Source organism: Arachis stenosperma, chromosome 2 (assembly GCF_014773155.1).
Source record: "Arachis stenosperma cultivar V10309 chromosome 2, arast.V10309.gnm1.PFL2, whole genome shotgun sequence".
Classification (NCBI taxonomy): domain Eukaryota; kingdom Viridiplantae; phylum Streptophyta; class Magnoliopsida; order Fabales; family Fabaceae; genus Arachis; species Arachis stenosperma.
The window spans coordinates 115201273-115227043 of record NC_080378.1 but is presented as its reverse complement, the minus strand read 5'-3'; the positions used below and the strand labels follow the sequence as shown (position 1 = coordinate 115227043).

The following is a 25771-nucleotide window of genomic DNA, read 5'->3' as shown; positions in this document are numbered from 1 at the left end:
ATATAGACATTGGGGCATTTTAAACTATTAAACTACTCTTCCACCTTAACTCATGACAATAATAAAGAAGTTTCGTGGCCCACAAATTCATAGTCAACAGAATACATCAATTCGGTTACAATTTTAGTTTTTATTATCTTATCTTATCTTATCTTTATTTTTATCTTTGGTAGACAATGCTCTCTATATATTTAGTTTTACCTTCATAAAGATTAAGATTATAACTAAATTTATATATTCTGTTGGACTGAATTTGTAGGTCACAAAACTTTTTTATTGTTATCATGGGCTAATGGAAGAGTAGTTTAATATAAACGTCTAATTTTAATTCAAAAAAAAATTAAATGGATTCAGTGTTGTCTCATCTTTAAATTTGAGATGAATAATTAAAGGAGTGAGTGACATGAACGTTAACATTTTTAGTTAAGTTATATATTCTTATTTTTACATGTTAGAGAAATATAACCAAAACTTTCTTGTAAAATTTTCTCTTTTTATTCTCCTCTTCGTATAAAACTTCAAACCATAGCAATTAATCATCAACGCTTCAAAATCTAAAAAAAATTATTTATATTTGTGATTGTTGGATGGTCAATTTTACCTTAAACATTATTGCATCTTCAATATGTTAATTGTTTGTATCAGTAGGATAATATTAAACCTGTTTAAATTTTTTTGAGATTAAAACAAGATGTTTGAACTGTTAGAGATCAAATTACAATGTAAAACTTCTAATAATAGCATCAACCAAATTTATAAATTATCTTCTTTTCTCGTTTCTTTTTCACTAGCATTTCTTATTGAGATAACCAAGACATGTTAAAGAAAGAGTACAAAGATTTTTTTTCAATTATTTTTTAAGATAGTTATCATAAAAATCAAATATTTCAATGAAATAATAACTATTAACATACAAACAAACAATTTTACAATAATTGGTAAGTAAAAATAACTCAAACACAAAGGGTTATAGGGGCCCCTGGTCCTCTACCTCAGTCCAAAATAAAGTTACAAAATCCATACTCATGATACTACTTGAAAAATCCAAGAATAGTAAGATTTCTTTTATGAGAATGGTGTGATATGTTTGTTGACTTTAATGTAAGAAAACATTCTTCCCTCACCTTAATTTTTTTTAATAAAAAAATTACTTTCATATCATGTAATATTCTTTATGAATAATTTTTTCATTTTCCACACACTTTTTGAGCATAGCTCCAACTATAAATACACCATCACCCTTTACACTTCTCTTTCATGTCCATTCCATTATTCTCTTCCCCTTTTGATTCTTTCAATAGCCTATCTTCAATTTGTGCCAACAAATTCATTTCTTTCATTTTAACACCCTCACATTTCACCCCAGAATTCCAAGTTTTAATTTTTATTTTTCTTTCTAATTACTTCAAGAACAAGAAAAAGGAAAGAAAAAAACTCCTCTGTTTTCTCCCCTGTTTTTATTTCATTCCTTCCCCTGTTCTTGACACTTTTTTTTCCCTCTATTAACACAACTATGTCTCACTCAAGTGTCTCCAAAGGTTTGCAATCTTGTCTCAAACCACGAAACGTCGAAAGAGTGTTGAGACTCAAATTGGCTACACAAGGGTTTAAAATTTCTCCGAAATCCGAATGGCCTAACAATAGTAGCAATGATGATAGCACCATTGCCTCATTCTCAAAACCAAATTCAGGTAACATCTCAAACAATAATAAATTTGACATGAAAATGTCCAAAGAAGATTCCTCTGAAGAAGGTGGGAAATGCACCTGGAGTTTCATTGAATCCCTCTCCAACAATTCTCATTGTGGCAACAAAGATGAAGATAGTGTTTATGTTCTCCCAAAATCTAAGTGTTCTTCTTCATCAATGCTAAGTGCTAAGAGCTTGGAAATGTGCACTGAAAACTTAGGATGTGAAAGTGGAAGTAAAAGCAAAGGTGATGAAATGTCATTGTTTTCATTGGAAAATAATAGCAACGGTTTCATGGAAAATAGCAACACTTCGGTGGAAGTTGACACAAATTGTTTTGAGCCTAATAAAAGGTTGAATAATAACAAGAAATGTGGCAACACTTTTCCTCCTCCATTGACATCAATAACTGATTTTGGAGGGTTGCACGTCCGCCCTCGTCGCGAAAATGGTAGGCTGATTTTGGAGGCAGTAACAACTCCTTCTCAGCCGTATTTTCGCGCCGAGCGCAGCGAGGGAAGGCTTAGGTTGAGTCTTTTTGAGAGTGTTGAATCAAATTGTGGTGATGATGATGGAGTTGAAGAAGAAGTAGAAGAAGTTGTAGAAGAAGAAGAAGTTGAAACACTTAAGAATGAAGCATGTGTTGATGAAGAAGAGTTGGAAAAGTGTGTTGGATGTGTTGATGATGAAATTGGGATTCCAACAAAGTTTAGGACTCCAACAAGGTGCAAGGCAAGTGGCAGGAATAGAGACATTTTTAGTGATGCCTACTTTGAGTTTCCCACTTTTTCTTTGTGTCTTTGAGCATCAATTATTATTATTATTATTATTATTATTATAGGCTTAGTTTATAATAATGAGATATTTATATAGATTTTAATCTATGTAATCGATCTCATTTAGTGGATTAACACTTAATTGAAGTCGACTGTTTTTTTTTTGTGGTTTGTTTCATTTTCTTTTTGTTTTGTTCCTTTTAAGATTTCAGCAGTTGTCATGATTGGTGGCTTGGTTCTTTGAAATTTTTGCATGTACTAAGGATAGGTATTAGTTATATTGGACATTGTGCTTATTTTTTTCACCCTATCTTTTTGGTGCTTGTTTCCTTCTTCATATTATTATTCATTACTACCCTTTTCATGTTTCTAGCCTCCACCTGAAGCATAATTCATTGAGAAAAAAAAATAATAAAAAGAGAGAAATGATTTACAAACAGATACACTACAAGAAGGTTATAATAATCATTCGGTGAATGTTATGGTACCTATCACTTTCTATCTAAGTTACTAAAAAGAGTAATAAATAATATTTAATAAATTTTATATAATTTATTTTTTATTTTAAATATTTTATTTTTTATTTTAAAAGAAAAATTAGACAATTTAGACACTATAATAAAGATACCATAAAACTCACCTAATCATAAAGCTAAAAGGAGAAAAAACTGATAATAGTACATTTATTAAATGTTGAATTCTAGTATAACTATATTAGAGTAGTTATGGTGATTATATATAAATATTGTTAAAATTAAAGTTATATTTTTATATTTTAATAATAATTTTTAAAAATATTAATACTTTTTAAAATACTATAATTATCGTAATTACCGTAATATGGGAACAATGATTGGAATACAATTATTAAAATACTAGAATGATCCTTATTAATATTACCAACTAATTAGATTAATAAACCCTAAACCTAATTGAAATACAATAATTGGAATTATGCATGGGAACATATCTAATTTTTCTTTTGCCTCATCAAATTATGGTTACATATAAAGAGTGATGAATTAGTCCACTAGCTTATACTTAATTTTTTTTCATAAGCCATGCCTTTGCTTTTTTGGGCAAACAATTGTTATGGTAGGCACTTAGAATACCTCTAAACCAATCCCTAACTATAGTCCATTATAGGCATTATCTATAGTGGAAATTTTTACATTTTATGCGTTTTCAATTGGATTCTAAATCCTTGAAGTTTATTAATTTGTTTATAGTGGTATGGAATATAATTATGTTTAAGAACTTGGATTAGGGTTTTGTGAAATGAAAAGAAAAATGGTATGTGTTAATAAGATAATTTTCTCTTTAAGGTTTATAGCGTCTTTTCTTACATAAAAAAATTAGAAAATATCATTTTCCTGCAACATTTTATCAAATTTACAATTAAGTTATCTCAAACAATGTGTTCAATGTTAATTAAACAGGCTAACAATAAAGAAAAATGCAAATTATACAATTCAAAAACAAGAAACAAGAAACAATTAATAATATACCTACACTATTTTTTACTAATTAAATACCCTGATAGAAATATAAAGAGTAAAAAAAAGTGTAGTTTTTAGTTGGTTATTTCTTGTTTTTCCGTTATGTAATTAGCATTTTCTCAATAATAAATATAATGGACTCAAATAAGATAATTAATTAATTAATTACAAGTCCAAACCAAATTCGAATATTAATAGTAGTTTAATTAAACTAATGAAATTAAATTAAAATCAGAATTTTTAGGTAATAAGTCTTTGTCCTTATGCACTAAAAAATGGAAAAATCCATCCCTTAGTTATTAGTTTGTCCCTTATAACTTTTGAAGCTTGTTAATTGGTACCATCCTTAAAGCAACAATAAATCATAGATATGTTGAAAACTGTTAATAATTAATGATGTTTAGGGCATAGCATGCTGAGATGAACTGTTCTCTAGAGCCCTGCCATTTAAAGCATGGAATCTCACTAATCCATGGATGGTTTAAATTTGTATTATTGAAGATATATAATAATTGCGGCATGGCTTTCTTAATTATATAACTACAAAGCCATGAAAACGATTTGCCACATTATTATTACCTCTCCCTAAAAAATCAGTTACTAATTTAGTTATTATATATTTGTAAATATAAAAAATAATATATATATATATATATATATATATATATATATATATATATATTAAAAATTAACAATTATGTATTTGTATATATTTATAATATTAATTCATATATAAACTATTATAATAATAAAATTTATTGTAATAGAATAATTAAATTTATAATAAACAAAATTAAATTTATTTACACATGTATAATTATCTTTTTTTTATAAAATATTAAATATGTATTTTTATATAGAATAGCTATTTAGTGATAATTTTTTTGTGTATACATAATATAATTAATTTTATATACTAACTAATTTTTAATATAGAGAGATCATAATTAAATGTTGTTAGATATTCACATTAGAATGCAACAAACCTAAAACAAGTTGGGGGGTGTACGGCTTTGGTACCAATTTGCAATGGCTTGTAGCTATTAGAAAACAAAGGAGGGACCCCAAAAAGGAATAACATGGTCTTAATTTGTTCATCATGTGATGTATCAATGTGTGTATGTATATCAACCTCATCCTTTGGCTTGCCCTACCATGTTATCGACATCCCACAAAAATTAAATTGAAAAAAGTCTCACTTTAATTTTATCTTTAATTTGACCAAAGAATTAAACAATAATAACTAGTATTAAAATTAAATCTCTTTGTATCTAAAATAAAAAATGTCAAAACAAATTATGACTTACGAATTGACTCGATTCACTTGTAAAAAATGAACGAATGAACGAGTACAACCAATAAAATAATGATTTGTTTAGAAGCAGATCAATTTAATTCGACTTAAATAACTCACGAGTTGAAATGAATTTGGATCGAGCAACGGATACACAATAAAGTTTAATGAGTTTATATTATGCATTATCTTTGTTATAAATTCGTTAAATAATTTTTTAGATTTTAGATCATTTACTATAAAATATATGAATGTATGATAATTTTTTTATTTATATGAATATTAAGTAAAAAATTACTAAAATTAGGTAGTATAAAAAAGATAAAAAAAAATCAAACGAGTCAACCTGCTTCATTCAATAATCTAAATAATCAAGTCGAACCGATATTTTTTTTCATTTAAAATACGAGCCAACTCATTTTTTTTTTATTTTAGCCCGCAACTCATGATGAACCGCTCATTTTACCGCTCTATTCAAAACTAATATTTTTTTTTTGGGATAAATCTGAAATAATAATAAACATGTAGTTAATATATAGTCAATACTTAGCTATAGTTTTAATTATATTCTAGCCAAAATTTAACTGAATATGATATACGTTAGTGCATGTATTGGGATATTTAATTAACTTAGCTTGTATATAATTGTCTACCTTTGCACTTGGTGCACTACTTGTAACAATGTAACAAAAGAAAAAAGAAAAAGGATATTGAAGGACCAAAAAGAGAATAATAGCGATGATGCATGAGCTTGATTGAATGAAACTGATGATGAATTACACAATATATCACAATAAGAATAATTGAGGATCGGAATATGGTTGGTTAATCGTGGAGTATAGGGATCCATACATTACCCTATTTGTGGTTATATAGGTTTCAATTTGTTTTTGGATGACAGTAAATGAAACGCAGTTTTCAAACCATCACATGCATCAAAACATCATGTGCTTTAGCTAGGAACCTTATTTTTGTGAGGTATATAGTCCCTTTAAGCACATTATATTCTCTTTCTCTCTCTCTCTCTCAATATCATCTAACAGTAAAAGAAAAATCTTGGGAGCAATCAGCATGTCCCTTAATTTTAATGTCACATGGACATACACACACTAATATATATCCTCCAAACTTCCATGATTCAAAGGGGAAAGTGACTCCTCTTCATTCTCCTGGAAACTTTTTCTTAGCCCTTAGAGTTAGGAGTGTATTCGGGTAAGATTAGGTCTAGTTTCTTGGCAAATTTACATAAGAATGGAATTAATTAAATTTGATTGGTTTGACTTGATCGAGTTAATTTATCTTCTATGATTAGATTCGAACTAATTAAATTCAGATTAATCAAATTCATATTTGATTAGTTCAGATAATAATAGGTAATCGAGTAAAATTAATTTTTAAGAAAAGTTAAAAAAAAGATAAAAATAAAAAAAATTGTGTAACATTAAAAAAATGTATTAAAGAGCAGAAGGAAAAAAAGTAATTAAGGTACTATTAGAGTTAGTAAAATTATATAAACATTATAATTTTTTTAAAATAATATATTAGGTAACTAGATTCTGTGACTCCAAACCAATTAAGATCGGATATAATCGACTTTATCTTATTAAACTCGATTATCAGTAGAGTATAATATCCAATATAATTGGATCAAATTGGTCTGGATTTAATCAGATTATTTATATATGCTTTCTCTCTTATTCAGTGATATATATTTTTTATTTTTTTTAATAAAAAATATTATATGATTGAGACATTATAATTTATCAATCATATTACTTAGATTATTTTTTTTATCAATAATAGATGTAGATTTATTTGTTGTAATTTTTTTTATAATAGAAATACATAAGGAGTACATAGAATACAAGATGTAATAACTCAATAAATATTTTTAAAAATTTTTTTATTCTTTTGTGACCGAATTTTTTTTATTATATTTTTTTTTAAATTGAAAAAAGTGTTATAGGAACAGGATTATACAAGTAGTTATATATAAGAAGAGTTTTTTAGTGACTTTAGTTTTTATGACTAAAATGCCATAAATTTGACCTATAAATAAAATATTGATACATAATAAGAAAATTAAATCTAATACCATTTTGTGAATAATCATAGTTAAGATGATCCAAATCTTTTTGCTATCAAGAATAGAAAAGAATATTTAAAAAATTAAGTCATAGTATACAGATTTATAGGAGATTCCAATATAAAATATGCAGATGATAGAAAAGAATATTTAAAAAATCAAGTTAGGGTATATAGATATATAGAAGATTCCAATATGAAATATGCAGACTGCGCAAGGCTGAATGAACTTCCAGAGATTTGTCAAATTTGTGCATATGTTCCCAATAAATGAAATTGTAAGGAGACTTATAAAAGAGGTTCAAAAGAAGACAGTAACAAACACGGCATAACATATGATCTGTTATTTATATTATTTTATCAATAGTAGATGTAGATTTATTTGTTGTATATTTTTTTAAACAAGAGTACATAAAGAGTACATAATATATAAAGTGTAATAACTTAACATATTTTTTTATCATGTCTTAATCTATTTAAATTGTGATATTGATGGTTTGATAAACTCCCTTAAAGATACAAATATGAAATATGCAGACTGCATAACTTCCAAAAATTTATCAAAGACGGCCTTACCTAAGATCTAATATTTGCTTCACAAAGCCTTTGGAGCCTATCAGAAACAACTGAGGTTGTCAAATTTATTCACATGCCTCCAAGAAATGGAATTGCAAAGTTGTTAATTAAGGAGCCTCAAAAGAAAGCAATAGCAAACACGGCACATATGATGTGTTATTTAAATTTTTTTATTAATAATAGATGTAGGTTTGTTTGTTGTATTTTTTTAAATAAAAGTAGATAAAAAATACATAGTATATAAAAGAAAATAATTTAATATATTTTTTTATCATATCCTAAGCTGTTTAAACTATGATGTTAATGGTTTCAAAAAATTCTTTCAAAAAATATGTTGAGTTATTACACTTTATATATTATATATTCTTTATATACTCTTATTTAAAAAAAATTACAACAAGTAAAACTACATCTACTATTGATATACATACATCAAACTATACTCATTTCTAACTAGCCTATTACTAATATCCATTTATTTTCATAATTTCTTTTTGTGATTATCTCAGGTAAGCAAATCTACTGGAGATGCAAATATCAGAAATTCGTCAAGGGAGCCTTACCTAAAATCTGACCCAGATTTAATTTCAGTACCATAGAAAAGTTGTGATAGATTTGTGCAGGAGAGACGCATGACTGTGCGATGGAAATAACCCAAATTTTATAGGGCAGTGGATTTGCTCTCACGTTGAGGATTACATCTTATATACTATGTATTTCTTATGTATTTTTACTATAAAAAAATTATAACAAATAAACTTACATCAATTATTGATAAAAAAAATAATCTAGGTAATAAGTCTATTACTTAGTTCAAGTGGTGCATGTATATCTTTTGGTGTAAATCATAAATGTTTTTTAGAAGATAATCTTATTCAAGTGGAGAATATATGTTTGTATTTAAAGTATTTATCTATTTTGGTCCTAAAAAAATTTCGGATCAGACACTTTAGTCCTCAACTAAAATTAATTATTCGATTGGTCTCTAACAATTAACTCCGTCAGTCACTTATGTCATTTGTTCCGTCAACTTTAATAGAGGACAAAATAATCCTGACAAAATAGTCATTGACCACTCTATTTGGAGACGACACTGTTCTCTTTCAATTTTCATCATATTTCACATAATCCTAACGGTCTGCAAACTTCAAGCTACACAACGCACATTTAGTTAATTATTAAGGACCATTTTGTCTCGAATTATTTTATTTTTTGTTAGAGTTGATAAAATAAAAAATTTAAATGATTGACAGAGTTAATTGTTAAAGATCAATCGAATAATTAATTTTAGTTGAAAACTAAAGTGTCTAATCCAAAAAAATTTTAGACTAAAACGAGTAAATACTCTTGTATTTATATATTAAGTTAGTTGGGAGTTGGGACTAAATTTTTTAAGCAGAAATTTCTTTTTTCTCACAAATTAAAGTTGTTAAAAATTGTACATGCATATATTTGGTCTCCCTTGACTACTACATTAAGATTTGGATTAATTGGTGGAACATGACTTCTTATATTCCTTAACATTCAATTCTGTTAGAATCTTAATACGTAAACTCGGTGGAATCTGTGGTAATATCGCACTAACAGACATGTGGGATTCTTAAAGCTTAAAAGACGGGAGAAGCTGTGCTTGTTATAAGGTGAAAATTCACACCTAATTATGAGTATGTGAAGTTATTATTTAAAAATTATTAAATAATTTAATAAATTTAATTAAATTATTATTTAATAATTTTTAATTATTAATTTTATATAAAAATAATTGTATATAAATTTTTTATTTATTATAATTAAAAAATAATAGTAACTGATAAGTAAATAAGCATTATTTAACTAATTTTTTAATTAAATATTATAAAAACTTAATAAAAAAAGTCACTCTTTATATTTTTTTTCTTCTCCTTTTTTTTATTTGCATTCCTTTTCTTCTTACCTTTTTCTTTTTATTTTTCCTTCTTCAACTACGTTTTTTTTTTCTTTTATTCTGTCTCACTTTTTTTTTCTCTTTTTATTATTGCTCTTTTTTTGTGATTAAAAAAATATAAATAAAAAAATTTATATAGAAAGAAGAGAAACAAGAAACAAAAATGTAAAATTTCAGTATTTTTATACAAAAATTCTGTTTATTTTTCAAAGATTTCTATGTTTGTTTTTCTAATATTTATATGTTGTTATAAAAAAAATATATTTCTGTTCTTATAATTGTTTTTGTTACGTAAATAAAATGAATAGTTTTTCAAAAATAGCAACTTTTCAAAAACATATTGCAATTTAATTATAAAATTATTTATTCACCTGACATTTTTCTTTCATTATCATCCTTAAGGGAAATTCTATAGTAATTAGTTAATTATTTGACATTGATAATAACAAATTATGAAAGAAAAGTATATGAAACCAACTTTAAATTAGTCTAAAATAGAATAATTTAATTAATTATAAATATAGTAATTAGTTTTATTTATTTATGATTTAAAATTTTGGTTATTAAATGTTTCACCACATTCAAATTAGGAGGAGATACAACGTGAATCACGAAAACTGATTCAATTAGCTTCCGTCTCTTCACTCTCTTTTCCTTTCCAAATGCCTAAAACATGATAAATAAAAAAACAGATTCAGAATCATTTAATTTACAAAGAAAAAAAACCATCCTAATGCCTAGCATAAACACCATTCACGTAAAAATTTTAGATTTATCTAAAGACATTTGACTGGTTTTTTGCTGAAATCATCGTGGTTCCTAGCATTATCGAATTATGAATTTGTTATTAGTTATAAACATTATTTATCTACGAAGAATATTAAGGGACATGTTTTTTTTACGCCATTCCTTGATATCTGTGTTGAACAATTGCGTTATTTATACACTAAAATTAGTTATTAATATAAAAGATATATATTAAAAATAAATTAAATTATATATTATACATAATATATTAGTAATTATTTTTATTAATTAATTTTAATATACACATAATATTTTTGTTTGTAAAAAAAATAAAATCCACGTCATCAAATGGTGTTAAGTTACAAAGATTTGATATTTATTTTTCTTAGACCTATAATTTCTGTAAATATATAAAAATAAGTGATATTTATGATAAAAAAAATATAATACAGAATAATATTCACTAAAAAGAGTCTATGCATGTTTTTTATATGTCCACATCATATTTAGATATGGAATGAAATTTTGAGATGATCTCACACATATGATATTATTCTTAGATATGACGTACTTTTTACAGAAAAATCTAGGACTCCAGATATTTGAGATTGTTAGAATAATATGTCTTTCGATAATTTAATAAAAACTAATTCTAATAATATAATACTCATCATCTAATTTTGCACTTTGGAATGTAGGGATGGCAACGGGTATCCACGGGGGCGGGGACATGCCCCCCGCCCCCTGCCCCCCGCCTCCATATCCAGTCCCCGTCCCCGCCCTGTCCCCACCACGGGTAACGGGGACTCCGTATCCGCCGGGGATCGGGGACTCCACGGATATCCGCGGATTTTTACAAAATTAAAAAAAATTGGAAAAAATTGGGGAAAAAATGAAAAAACCATATCAATCATCATGTTCCTTGTCTCCAAAGCATTAACAACAAAGACATTAACATGTTCCTTATCTCCAAAGACATTAACAACATTAACAACAACAAAGATATTAACAATATTAAAGAAATAAAAACAATTGGGTAATTTTATCAATGAACATGAGTAGATTATGTGGCAGAAATGTTCATTTGATGCAAAATAAAATAAAAAAAACAATTATTTCATGGATAGTAATTGCAGACAAGAGTAAAAACTTCATCTGCAACAATGTCAAACAAGCTGGAGCATCTTTTTCGTTTAGACACATTGTTTTGCCTGATAAAATACTTTTGAGCGTGACTGGCCACTTGAGTAGAGGTCCTTGATATAACATAGTTCCTTGCAATTCCACGCCAATCACCTTTGCCCAACTTTTGTAATCCAAGTAAAAATATTATGTTCCTCCTCAGTCCTTGGATCCCCTACATATTAAAAATTATAATTTAACTATAAGAAAATGCTGCATGAATGTGTTTGCTTGTCTTCATTTAGGATATATGGTAGCATTGTTGGAGTTATGTGCAATGTAAAAATGAAATTAATTTAGAACAAATGAAAACAAAACACCCATTAAATCATAGCGAAAACAGGCATCTCAGCTAATGCTTGAACACCATTTAGAATCTAATTACCCTAATCACAAATCAGAATCAGAAGTTCATAAATTCAGAAATCAAAATCTAATTACCCTAATTCAAAAATTCAGAATCTAATTACCCTAATCACAAATCAAAATCAGAAGTTCAGAAATTTAGAAATCAAAATCTAATTACCCTAATTCAGAAATTCAAAATCTAATTACCTTAATCACAAATCAGAATCAGAAGTTCAGAAATTCAGAAATCAACTTACTCGACGCAGAAACCATAGTGAAAACCGGCGATTTGGCGGACGAACGGTGAAGAGGAGAAGACGACGACCGGCGACGGTGAGCTCGGGACCACCAGTGAGAGACCGAGCCACTCAGGAGGTGGGAGGCGGCGCTGGGTCGTGGGAGGCGGCGGTCGGCGGTCGGCGGTGTTTGGGAAGGAGACAGAAGGGGCTGAGGGTTTGAACTTTGAGGAGGAGTGGAGAGGAGACGAGACGAGACTCCAACGCTGAGGGACCCAGAAGGTGGGAGGCGGTGGTCGGCGGTCGGCAATCGGCGGTCAGCGGTGTTTGAGAAGGAGAGGGACTAATGGCTTGGGCTTTGAGGAGGAGTGGAGAGGAGAGGAGAGGAGACGAGATCACGAGCCTCTCACTCTGTCTCTGAAGCAGGAATTCAGGGAAGCATATGTGCGGCTAGGGTTGCTGTCCAATAGTTCAGTCACATATTATATATATATATATATATAAGGGCATTTCCATCATTTCATCTAAACGGGGATTTAACGGGTCTCCATGGGGCGGGGACCTCTACCCCCGCCCCCGCCCCGTTTATTATACGGGGCCCCGTCCCCCGTCCCCGCGGATATAAATCACTCCCCATATCTGCCTCCCGGCGGGTAAATCCCCGCGGATACCCGCCCCGCCGGGAATTTTTGCCATGCCTATTGGAATGAATAACCTAATTGCAAGAAATAGGTTATATATATATCATATTAGAATATATTAATATCAATTAGTATTTATTAAAATTATTTAGTATATATTTAAATATTTATTATAAAATATTACGTTTTTATTATTTCGATTCTTTTAATATCTATAAATACTATTTCACATGATTTAAATACACATAATTTTTTTTAATTCTTTCTTACTTTTTCTAACATATCAAATGCGAGTGTTGCATAGGTATATCAATAAGAAAAAATAATCTATATCTCATTCGATTATCAAATCATAGTTATTAGATTCGATTTAACTAGATTGATCAAATAAAAAATCTTATCACAGTAATTATTAAGCAATTAATCTTATGCATGCAGTAATTTTTTAGTTAATAATAAATTATTAAATAAAATTTAAATTTATAATATATATTAATTTTTTATCTGTCAAATTAAAAAATACCTAAGCAACTAATAAACTTAATTATAGATCTACTAATATTGGAAGGGACTCATCAAGCTTTACGCACCAACTAATAGCCACTAGACTAGCTTATTTTTCTAATACATAGCCTTTTTTAAAATTATATTATATATAATTAATTAATTAATTTTAATTCATTTACGCCAGAATTAGTAGATAGCGATGGATTAATAAACCGTCGTTAATATTCTTTGTAGTGATTTAACGATTCAATCAATAATTTATAGGTTAAATCACTGATCTAATAATTTAATACTTTAATCAATTCATTTATCTAATAATTGTGTGCTAAATATTTCTTATTTCTTTGTATAAAGTTAAAAAAAATCCTAGAAAGTGTCAATTTGGGAGCATATTAGTATAAATAATGATTCCAAGCTTCAAAATAAAAAAAATAAAAAATAAATAAAATTGTGTTAGCATTAGTTGTAACACATACAAAAGTGTGCCATGTTGTTGGCCATTTTTGAACCAATAGTCAAGTGGTGACTTTGCTCATTAGTTGTTATCCTCACTTTTAGGAATTTATTCAGATTATATCTCTTTTTAGCTATGGAAGAGAGAAAGCTTTGATACTATATAAGTATCAGGCCAGAGAGAGAGAAAGAGAGAGAATAGAAAAAGAGTAAAGTTCTGAAAGTATGTTAGAAATGAATTAATAACAAACTGAATTGGAGTAATTATATGTGTATCTCATATTATATAGTTATAGGAAATACTGACTAGTACAGTAACAAATATTTTTTTTGAAATAATATTTTTATTTTTGTAAAAAAATTATTAGGCCTTTTAATAGACTTCAAGCCAGATTAGGCTGAATAACAGGCTAGGATTAGTACTTTAAAAAAAACTTATAACAGGCTGCAGGTCAGACTCAGGTCAATTGATTACGTGACAGGCTAGTCCTGTTGGCCTGGCCTGGCCTGTTTCCACCCCTAAACCATGCATTCACACTGTTCCTAAATTTAAGAACATTTTCAGACGTTACTAAATAATGTGTACATTATTGTGTACCTTACTTGGCAACAAATTAAATAATTAAAAGGCCTTTTATATATATATATATAATTTCATCAATAATACAATTTTATGTTCCATTATATACATGATATAAATTGCACAAATATATGTAATCTAATTATAGTTTCATTACAAAGCTCTGATATAGAGAGAAAGCTCTGATATCATATAGATATTAGGCCAGAGAGAGAGAATAGAAAAAGAGTAAAGTTCTGAAAGTATGTTAGAAATGAATTAATAACAAACTGAATTGGAGTAATTATATGTGTATTTCCTATTATATAGTTATACGGAACAGAGGCGGAGCCTCGTACAAACCAAAGGGGGCAATGGCCTCCGCCAACTATCAAGTTTTTCTTACAAGTTATGCATAAATTTTAGTTTAGCCCCCCTTAAAATTTTTATTTTATTCTTTGTTAATTATAAAGTTTTTTTTTGCCTTCCCTAAAAGTTAATCTAGCTCCGTTCCTAATAGGAAATGCTGACTAGTACAGTAACAAATAATTTTTTAAATAATATTTTTATTTTTGTAAAAAAAATTATCAAGCCTTTTAACAAATTTCAGGCCGGGCCAGGCTGAATAACATTATTATGTACCTTACTTGGCAACAAATAATTGATTGAGAGGGAAAAAAAATACCACGTATAATAATTGATTATAACACTTGTTACCCTTTAATTATTAGCATGCTGATATTCAAGGTTGTACACGGACAATACATTATTAGCATGTCGATATTCAGTGATGAAGAATTTTCTATGTTGCCCAAGAATGAGAGGAGAAAAAAATCCCACGTCGTTGGGATGAGATTGAATGTAGATGTAGGCAGGAACGGAACCAAAAATGATATTATGTGGGGCCAAAAACACATATAATATTAAAAGTTATGTAAACAAATTATATAATATAAGATGTATTACAAAAATATACCGACAGAGAATATATTTTAAAGTAAAAAAAATATGTGTATACTTTTTATTAACGAAGTTGTCGAATCTTCGTATCATAAAATTCACCGATAATAGAATTTGTGTCAAAATTTTCAGTAATTTTCTTTTCAATATAATTAAAAGACAATTAGCAATAAATTCATCTTTTATTTTGTTTCTAAGTTATTTTTCACAATATTCATAGTTGAAAAAATTCTCTTAATTGTAGCAGTTGAAACAGAGATAATTAATACCAAATGAATAAAAAAAGACAGCCACAAGAAGAAAAAGAATTCACTTTATGATATTTAAAAATTTTTATTTAATTAAAAAATATTAGTAATAATATCTTTTTCAGATTTCTTTAATATTGTTACTTACTTTTTAGATATTAAAAATTATTAATATTTAAATTAGACTGAACTTTTATTTATACTAGACTAAATAATAAATAATTTTTTTAAAAAATTAAATTATACATAATAACTTATTACTATTAAAAAAAGTTGGAGGGCCGAGGCCGCCACTCGCCCTCCCTTATGTCCGTCCATGGATGTAGGTCATCCCTTAATAAATTAGTGGACAAGTTCAAGCGCCACAAATTAATTTCTAACCACTACGTATCAGATTTAATTAATAACTATCTTAACTGCGAGACTGACATATCTATGATTGATAGATCCTATTCCATGCAAAGGATTTACCATGTCTGTGGTCTCTTTGAAATATGCATACACCGAGCCAAATAATTTGACATTTCCAAACCTTTATTATTGTTAGGATTTAGCTTAAAAATACGCTTTAATAAAATAATAATAAAACAGAAATAAGTTTTTTTTAATGTTTTTTGTTAATATTTTTAATAAATTTTATTCAAATCTATTTTTACTATTTTTAAAAAGACAAATCTAACAGACTAACACTCTATTATTATATATATATACGCTGCAAAAAATTATTTTAAATTAAATTAAATATTTATATTTAAAATATTAAATATAATTTTAGACTATTGATATTATGATTTTCTTAACTAAATTAATAAATTAAAATATAAATCTTTAAAAAAATTATTAAAACAATTATACAAATTATATAAAAAAATTTCTAACTCGTAAAATTTGAATGATTCCATACAAGTGTTACTAATAACACATGTTTTCACATTATTTTGATAAAAATATCAACTATCTAAAAAAAAAATTTAATTTTGATATGTACGGTAAGTGTCAAGCAATTTTACACGTATATCTAATTACGTAATACTACATTATTAAAAGTAATTATTGTTTTCATTGACGGCGACACTGTGTGAATGATCATTCAAAAAATAGATGTAATTGTACGACGGTGTAAAATTTTATATACTGTCAATGTAAAACCGTTTTACATGTGCATCCAATCACATAATATTAAATTAGCAAAAATAAGTATCAAATTGACTGCGTGAATAGTCATCCAAAAAAATGAATGTGATGACATAACTGTGTAAAACACTTTACCCCGTGCATCAAAATTAAATTCAAAATTTAAAATAAAAAAATTCACGTGACCCAAAGAAAAAAAATTCTCTCAAATGCCCAGAATAAACCACACAGGCACACTACAATAACTCTAAGGTTTGACTAAAGTTCATACACTCATTAAATACATTGACTATTCTATAAGCGCCATATGACTATTGGACGGTCAAATATAAGTCATCCTTAGCCATCTATCTTCATGTCATCGTAGAACCCACACACACACAGATATATATTGTACAATTTCATCAATAATGTAACTTTATGTTCCATCATATACATGATATAGATTGCACAAATATATGAAATCTAATTACAGTTACATTACAAAGCTATGATATAGAGAGAAAGCTCTGATACCATATAGGTATCAGGCCAGAGAGAGAAAAAAAGAGAGAATAAGAAAAGAGTAAAGTTCTGAAAGTATGTTAGAAATGAATTAATAACAAATTGAATTTGAGTAATTATATGTGTATCTCATATTATATAGTTATAGGGAATGCTGACTAGTACAGTAACAAATAATTTTTTTAAATAATATTTTTATTTTTGTAAAAAAAATTTATCGGCCTTTTAACAGGTTTCAGGTCAGGCCAGGCTGAATAACAGGCCAGGGTTAATACGTTAAAAAAAGCCTATAGCCGACTGCAGGCCAGGCTCAGGCCAATTGATTACATGACAGGCTAGTCCTATTGACCTGGCCTGACCTGTTTCCACCCCTAAACCATGCTTCACACTGTTCCTAAATTTAAAAACATTTTTGGACGTTACTAAACAATGTGTACATTATTGTGTACCTTACTTGGCAACAAATAATTGATAAAGAAGGGAAAAAAATCTCACGTACAATAATTGATTGTAACACTTGTTACCTTTTAATTATTATCATGCTGATATTCAGGGTCGTACACGGACAATACATTATTAGCATGCTGATATTCAGTGATAAAGAATTTTCCACGTTGCCCAAGAATAAGAGGGGGAAAAAATCTCACGTCGTTGGAATGAAATTGAATGTAGAGCGATGTAGGTCATCCCTTAATAAATTAGTGGACAAGTTCAAACGCCACATATTAATTTCTAATCACTACGTATCAGATTTAATTAATAACTATCTTAACTGCGGGACTCACATATCTATGAACGATATATCCTGTTCCATGCAAAGAATTTACCATGTCTGTGGTCTCCTTGAAATATGTACACACCGAGTCGAATAATTTGACATTTTCAAACCTTTATTGTTATTAGGATTTAGCTTAAAAGTACGCTTTAATAAAATAATAATAAAACAGAAATAAGTTTTTTTTAATACTTTTTGTTAATATTTTTAATAAATTTTTATTCAAATCTATTTTTACATTTTTTAAAAAGACAAATCTAACATACTAACACTTTATTATTATATATATACGCTACAAAAAATATTTTAAATTAAATTAAATATTTATATTTAAAATACTAAATATAATTTTGGACTATTGATATTATGATTTTCTTAACTAAATTAATAAATTAAAATATAAATCTTTAAAAAATGATTAAAACAATTATACAAATTATATAAAAAAATTCTAACTCGTAAAATTTGAATGATTCCATACAAGTGTTATTAATAACACACGTTTTCACATTATTTTGATAAAAACATCAACTATCTAAAAAAAATTTAATTTTGATATGTACGGTAAGTGTCAAGCAATTTTACACGTATATCTAATTACGTAACACCACATTATTAAAAGTAATTATTGTTTTCATTGACGGCGACACTGTGTGAATGATCATTCAAAGGATAGATGTAATTGTACGACGGTGTAAAATTTTATATACTGTCAATGTAAAACCGTTTTACATGTGTATCTAATCACATAATATTAAATTAGCAAAAATAACTATCAAATTGACTGCGTAAATAGTCATAAAAAAAAATGAATGTGATGACAGAACTGTGTAAAACACTTTACACCGTGCATCAAAATTAAATTCAAAATTTAAAATAAAAAAATTCACCTGACCCAAAGAAAAAAAAATTCTCTCAAACACCTAGAGTAAACCACACAGGCACACTACAATAACTCTCAGGTTTGACTAAAATTTCATACACTCATTGAATACATTGATCATTCCATAAATGTCATATGACTATTGGACGGTCAAATATAAGCCATCTTTAGCCATCTATCTCCATGCCACCGTAGAACCCCCACACACTATATATATATATATATATATATATATATATATATATATATATATATATATATATTGTACAATTTCATCAATAATGCAACTTTATGTTCCATCATATGCATGATATAGATTGCACAAATATATATATATATATATATATATATATATATATATAATCTAATTACAGTTACATTACAAAACTCTGATATAGAGAGAAAGCTCTGATATCATATAGGTATAAGGACAGAGAGAGAGAGAAAGAGAGAGAATAGAAAAAGAGTAAAGTTTTGAAAGTATGTTAGAAATGAATTAATAACAAATTGAATTGGAGTAATTATATATGTATCTCATATTATATAGTTATAGGGAATGCTGACTAGTACAGTAACAAATTATTTTTTTTAAATAATATTTTTATTTATGTAAAAAAAATTATCGGCCTTTTAAAAGGTTTCAGGCCAAGCCAGGCTAAATAACAGGCCAGTGTTAGTACTTTAAAAAAAGCTTATAACAGGCTGCAGGCCAGGCTCAAGTCAGGCTCAGGCTAATTGATTACGTGACAGGCTAGTCCTATTGACCTGGCCTGGCCTGTTTCCACCCCTAAATCATGCATTCACACTGTTCCTAAATTTAAGAACATTTTCATACGTTACTAAACAATGTGTACATTATTGTGTACCTTACTTGGCAACAAATAATTGATTGAGAGGGAAAAAAAATTTCACGTACAATAATTGATTGTAACACTTGTTACCCTTTAATTATTAGCATGTTGATATTCAGGGTCGTACACGGACAATACATTATTAGCATGCTGATATTCAGTGATGAAGAATTTCCCACGTTGCCCAAGAATGAGAGGGGAAAAAATTCCACGTCGTTGGGATGAGATTGAATGTAGATGTATGTCATCCTTTAATAAATTAGTGGACAAGTTCAAACGCCACAAATTAATTTCTAACCACTACGTATCAGATTTTATTAATAACTATCTTAACTGCGGAACTGACATATCTATGATCGATAAATCCTGTTCCATACAAAGGATTTATCATGTCTGTGGTCTCCTTGAAATATGCACACAACGGGCCGAATAATTTGACATTTCCAAACCTTTATTATTATTAGGATTTAGAATATTTATATATATATATACGCTACAAAAAATTATTTTAAATTAAATTAAATATTTATAAAATATAATTTTGAACTATTGATATTATGATTTTCTTAACTAAAACATTTAGAATATACATTTTTGTTATATTATAAAATTAAACAATTAGTTATTTAAAATTGTGGGAACGTACACACTCAACTGTTTTGAAAAAAAAGAAAAGCTCACCAACTGGCTTATTATTCCGAGACGTTATTTATCACTGCATTATGAAGGGGCCAACTATCCCGTCTTTGGATGCTAATTAATTACGTATGTTTAGGTTGTTCTATAATAAAGGAGAATTGGGCCACAAAGGTCTGCGAGTTGGAGCTTGGTATTAGGTGCAGTGGTGCACTGAATAGTTTTCACATAATGCTAATTAATTAGGCCTAATGAAGAAAGGCTGATATTAACTAAGAGGGAAAAAAAAAGGAAAATCCATTGTTAAAATGGTGTTTTTTTTTTGTTTGTTGACCAAGGAAAAAAAATTGCTTCAGCTTGATAGGACAATGAAGTTGGAATGCCGTTATTACAAATGGAGTATTTTTATATTGCCAATTCAATATAGAGCATCTAAAATGTATTCGTAAGACTGTTAAATTAGCGCTAAGAATGCAAGATTATTAGATTACAGATGTAGTGTTTGAATCACATAAGTTAAAAACATTTTCAAAATACACTACACTCCACTTGTAGTGTTATACCGGAAAAAGTATATTAATTAAATACATCATTGTATTAAAAGAAAAACATTAAAAATATTAAATTCCTTGTATAAATAATTCTTATTTATTATATTTTTATGTTATTTTTTAATGTATAATTCTTTAATCAACTTTTATAGATAAAATATCTCGTTTTTAATATATTTTTGCATAAAAGGACATTCTATATTGATCATTAAAACCCTTTTTGATAATAATAATATAATATATAATAGTTGGATATATTTATCATAATTTAAAATATTTAATAATATTTTTAATTTTCAGAAGTTTGAAAAAAAATTTTCTCAAAGATTTAATAGTTTAGAATAATTTTGATAATTTAGCCTCTTTAATTGTGGAGAAAATATTAAATATTAATATATTTTTTTAAATGATCACAAAGAATTGTGTTCTGCCCATTTTTTTTTTGGTATAAAATAGGGGTCCTATCAAAAGATCAACTAGTCCAACCCAAAAGCCATGGTCCAATGACAAAACAACTGTGTCCTGCCCAACCTAATCTTTAATATAAAGACTTTATTAATCCTAATTAATAAACATGCAACAAACAGCAAACTGAACAATCCAACCCTCCGTAATAGACTAAATAGTCACCCTACAAAGTACAAACACAGTCCCTTTGACAAATACACACATGCACGCGTCACATTCCAACGGCACCACATACTGTCCGCATGACATGATGATTATAGTAGTCAGCACCATAGACTTACCATATTCAAGATTGCTATATAAGACTAAGACTAAGTGACTTGTGTGTGTTCTTCCTTTCTCTTTCAACTTCTTCTTCCTTTTTCATTCCTAAGGTTTCTGATAGCTTCACGCCCCACTACAGCCGTCTGATTCATAATAATGGCATCAAGCTTGATATTATTCCACCACCCCTTCAAGGTCACATAACACCTATGCTTCAATTAGCCATCATCCTTCACTCAAAAGGCTTTTTCATTATCGTGGTACACACCAAATTTAATTCCCCTGACCCAACTAACCACCCTAATTTTACTTTTGTACCTTTCCATGACGGTTTACCCAATACATATACCGTTTCTTCTAAAAACTTTATTCACATTACTTCACACCTCAACACATATTGTGTCACACCACTTAAGGAGGTTTTGAATATATAGGATCATCAAAGAAAAGAAAATTTCGTCTATTATCTACGATGGTTTAATGCATGTTGTTGATTTTCTGGCTAGAGAACTCAATCTTCGTACAATACTCTTTAGAACCACATTTTGCACAACTTTTCTGTCATACCATTGGTTTCCTACCTTACAAAGAAAGGAATATCTTCCCTTGCAAGGTATTCAATTTATATATTATGTGCATGCATGCTTCAATCATGATTAAATTAAAGCTAGGGTTCATTTATGTGTGTTCTAATTAATTGTGTTAAGAGTATATATATTTCAGAAAATATTTGATAACCAAATAAAAGTTAGCCAAAAAAACCAAAAGAACACAGAACAACAAAAGAACACAGAACAACAGAAAGAACAAAAACAGGACTAAAATGAATCAACTAATCAGTAATCATTCAATCCCCACAACTTTATACATTGCTATGTTGCAAACCCTGTTTTATTGCTCAACTGTGCAAAGCAACACATTCATCACCCATTGCATTTTCATCTTCGCTTCCTTCACATTTATATTTATAATTCCTCTTAAGAACCCACTGTTTCCAGAAACTTATGCCCCATTGTTCAATCTTTGTTTACATTTTCCCAACAAAGAAAAGGACTTTATTTTCATACTATATTCTCCAACAAAAATACCCAGGTCCCAACAACCAATCAAGCCCTAACTAAGCAATAGCAAATCAGATAAGAAAAACATTTGTCACAGATGACAACCCACAAACCGCCGATGCAGTGAAGCAACAGCAGCAAAGCAGAAGCAGCGAAGCACAACCCAGTGAAGCAGAACAGGGGAGAAGCAGCGAAGCAGAAGACGCAAGGACGCCGCGGAGAATGGAGAAGCACTGAAGCCGCGGAGAGGGGATAAGCAGCGACGCCGGGAAGGAGGAGGCAACGACGATTTCGGGAAGGACGCAGCGACGATGATGTGCGACGATGGTGAGTTGCGATTTAGGGTTTTCTGGTGACTTGTGATGATGGTGCTAATTCGGGCTTCCTGGTGAGCTGTGGTTCGATAACGTCTCGGATTCTGAAAGCGTGGGTTAGGGTTGATGGTACGGTGGAGGGAGGAAGAGCGTTCTTCGCCCTTTGGTTTCGAAGAGAAGAGTTTTTTTTTTGTGACTTTCATAAATCTTTTGGTGACTTTCGAAGAGAAGAGTTGCTATGCTATTAGTGACAAATAATTAATAAACAATAGATAATTAGATATATAATATATTTATTCTAAAATTGTTTTAATTTTATTTTTTTATATTAATATTTGTTATATATTTATAATAAAAATAAATAATATTTATTATAAATTTATTTTAACTTTATGTTTTCAGAATATAATATTTTTTATATATTTATAATAATAATATATAATATTTATTATAAATTTATTTTAATTTTATTTTTTTTAAATAATATTTGTTATTTATTTATAACAATAGGTTTTGAGCATTTTATAAATTCAGTATTTATAAAAAAATAGTTTAAATTTATATAATTATCTAAAATTATTTCTATTGGTATTGTTTAATTTGTATAATTATTTGTATAATATTAGATAATAGTTATTTCATAAATAATTGTTGTAATGGTTGTAAAATCGTTCTTTAAAATAGTTAAAAAAAACAGTTTTATTTTGTTACTATAGCGTAATGAAAAAATGAACTTCAACAGCAATACTGTAAAAATCGTTATTTGAGACCATCTAATAGAACGGTTTTAAAGTGTAGCATTTTGGCAATGGTTTTAATGCGTTTCTTTTGTACAATACTTTAACCAACAAAAAAACCGTTGACTAAAAATAAATCATTGTAACAATTATAAAATCGTTCTTTAAAATAGTCATATGATAAAGTTAATATTATACAACTGAAAGTAGAAAATATGAGGTTACAGCTATTCACACGAAGTGCTAGTTACCGAAAAGGAAAACAAAATAAAAATATGTATCTATTTTTAGAGTGATAATATATGCATAATTTTAAAAATATATATAATATAATTACTTTTTTAATGTAGTTTTTAAATAATAAAATATAATCACTTGTAAATATTTTTGAAATATTTATTACCAATGAAATTATAAGCAACTAGTAATAAGTGTATATTTATGAATTAAACATGTTTATATAAATGTGTTGATTTCAAGTGGAACAAAAAATTTTAACTGGCTAAAAATTTTGTTGGTAGATTCTAGCAGTGTGTAAGGAGATAGTAGAAGGACTTGAACCTCTTCGATATAAAGATCTACCAATTTTTAATCTGGGAGAATCTGTAATTGAGCTTATGGTGCAACAAACAGTTGAATCACTCTCAGTGAAGCCATCATTAGGCATCATCTTCAATACCATTGAATTTCTGAAGTCTTCGTCACTCCAAAAACTCCGAAATCTCTACAAAATTGGTGTATTTTCCATAGAATCCTTACACATGTACATGACGTCTTCAGAAACTCAAGCAACAAGTCTCATGCAAGAAGACTATAGTTGCATAACATGGCTGAATGAACAAGAGCCATGTTCAGTCGTGTACATCAGTTTAGGAAGCATAGCGAGCTGAAAAGAGAAGGAACTAATCGAAGTGGCGTACGGCTTAGCAAACAGCGAACAGAGGTTTCTATGGGTAATAAGACCAGAAACTATCAATTCAATTCCGGAAGAAGTAAAAAGTGCAGTGAGAGAGAAGGGTAGAATAGTACAATGGGCACCGCAGAGGGAAGTTCTGGCGCATAGAGCGGTGGGAGGGTTCTGGAGCTACTGCGGATGGAACTCGACGCTGGAGAGCGTGTGTTTCGGCGTTCCGATGATGTGTCAGCCATGCTTCAGGGACCAGAGGGTGAACGCAAGGTTGGTGAGTGATGTGTGAAAGGTGGGGATAGAGTGCTCGGAGACGAGAATAAGGAGGGATGAGGTGGAAGGTGCGGTGAAGAGGATGATGGTGAGTGAGGAAGGGAAGTTGATGAGGGAGAAAGCGGTGTCGATGAAGGATAAGATTAGGGTTAGAGATGAAGATGGTTTAAATGGACTTGTTGATGCTATCATCATGTGCTCTTCTAATTCTTTGGCACCACACAATAATCATAAGTCGTCATAGTCATACCCTCAATCTACAGTACACTACCTCTTCATTTCCACGATGTAGCTCATGATAATGTATTAGATTGTTTTGCATACTAGAATGTTCTTCTTATGAGAAAATTTGGAGGATTAAGTTGGGTTGGGGTCACTGAAAAGTTTCTTTTGGAACTCATAGAAGGAGACAGCGCACCATGGTGGAGGAGATCGAGTGATTGAACCCTCCCACCGCTCTATGCGCTAGAACATCCCTCTGCGGTGCCCATTTTATTATTCTACCTTTCTCTCTCGTCGCACTTTTCACTTCTTCCGGAATTGACTTTATCGTTTCTATTCTTATCACCCATTGCTAAGCCGTACGCCACTTCAATTAGTTTCTTCTCTTCTCAGCTTGTTATGCTTCCTTCTCTTCTCCAGCTTGAGAAAATTTGGAGGGTTAAGTTGGGTTGGGGTCACTGGAAAG

General features: G+C 28.9%; 1 protein-coding gene, 1 long non-coding RNA gene and 1 pseudogene across 2 annotated transcripts; 2 read left to right on the top strand and 1 right to left on the bottom strand.

The window, feature by feature from the left end:
- Nucleotides 1-1513: 1513 nt before the first annotated feature.
- On the top strand, nucleotides 1514-2710 carry LOC130963517 (protein FANTASTIC FOUR 2-like). Its single transcript, XM_057889622.1, has 2 exons — nucleotides 1514-2422; nucleotides 2672-2710. The coding sequence occupies exons 1-2, from the start codon at nucleotides 1514-1516 to the stop codon at nucleotides 2708-2710; spliced, it is 948 nt and encodes a 315-aa protein (XP_057745605.1).
- Nucleotides 2711-11472: 8762 nt separating this feature from the next.
- Nucleotides 11473-12813, bottom strand: LOC130960674 (uncharacterized). The gene is made up of 2 exons (XR_009079191.1): nucleotides 12379-12813; nucleotides 11473-11948 (listed from the first exon to the last, which is right to left on the bottom strand). It is a non-coding gene; the product is annotated as an uncharacterized LOC130960674 (long non-coding RNA).
- Nucleotides 12814-17944: 5131 nt separating this feature from the next.
- Nucleotides 17945-25327, top strand: LOC130963516 (UDP-glucose iridoid glucosyltransferase-like; annotated as a pseudogene).
- Nucleotides 25328-25771: the final 444 nt, after the last annotated feature.

Coding starts and splice junctions, on each gene's coding strand:
- LOC130963517 (XM_057889622.1), top strand. CDS start 1,514: ATGTCTCACTCAAGTGTCTCCAAAGGTTTGCAATCTTGTCTCAAACCA. Junction 2,423..2,671: donor GGACTCCAACAAGGTGCAAG/GCAAGTGGCAGG, acceptor GTTCCTTTTAAG/ATTTCAGCAGTTGTCATGAT.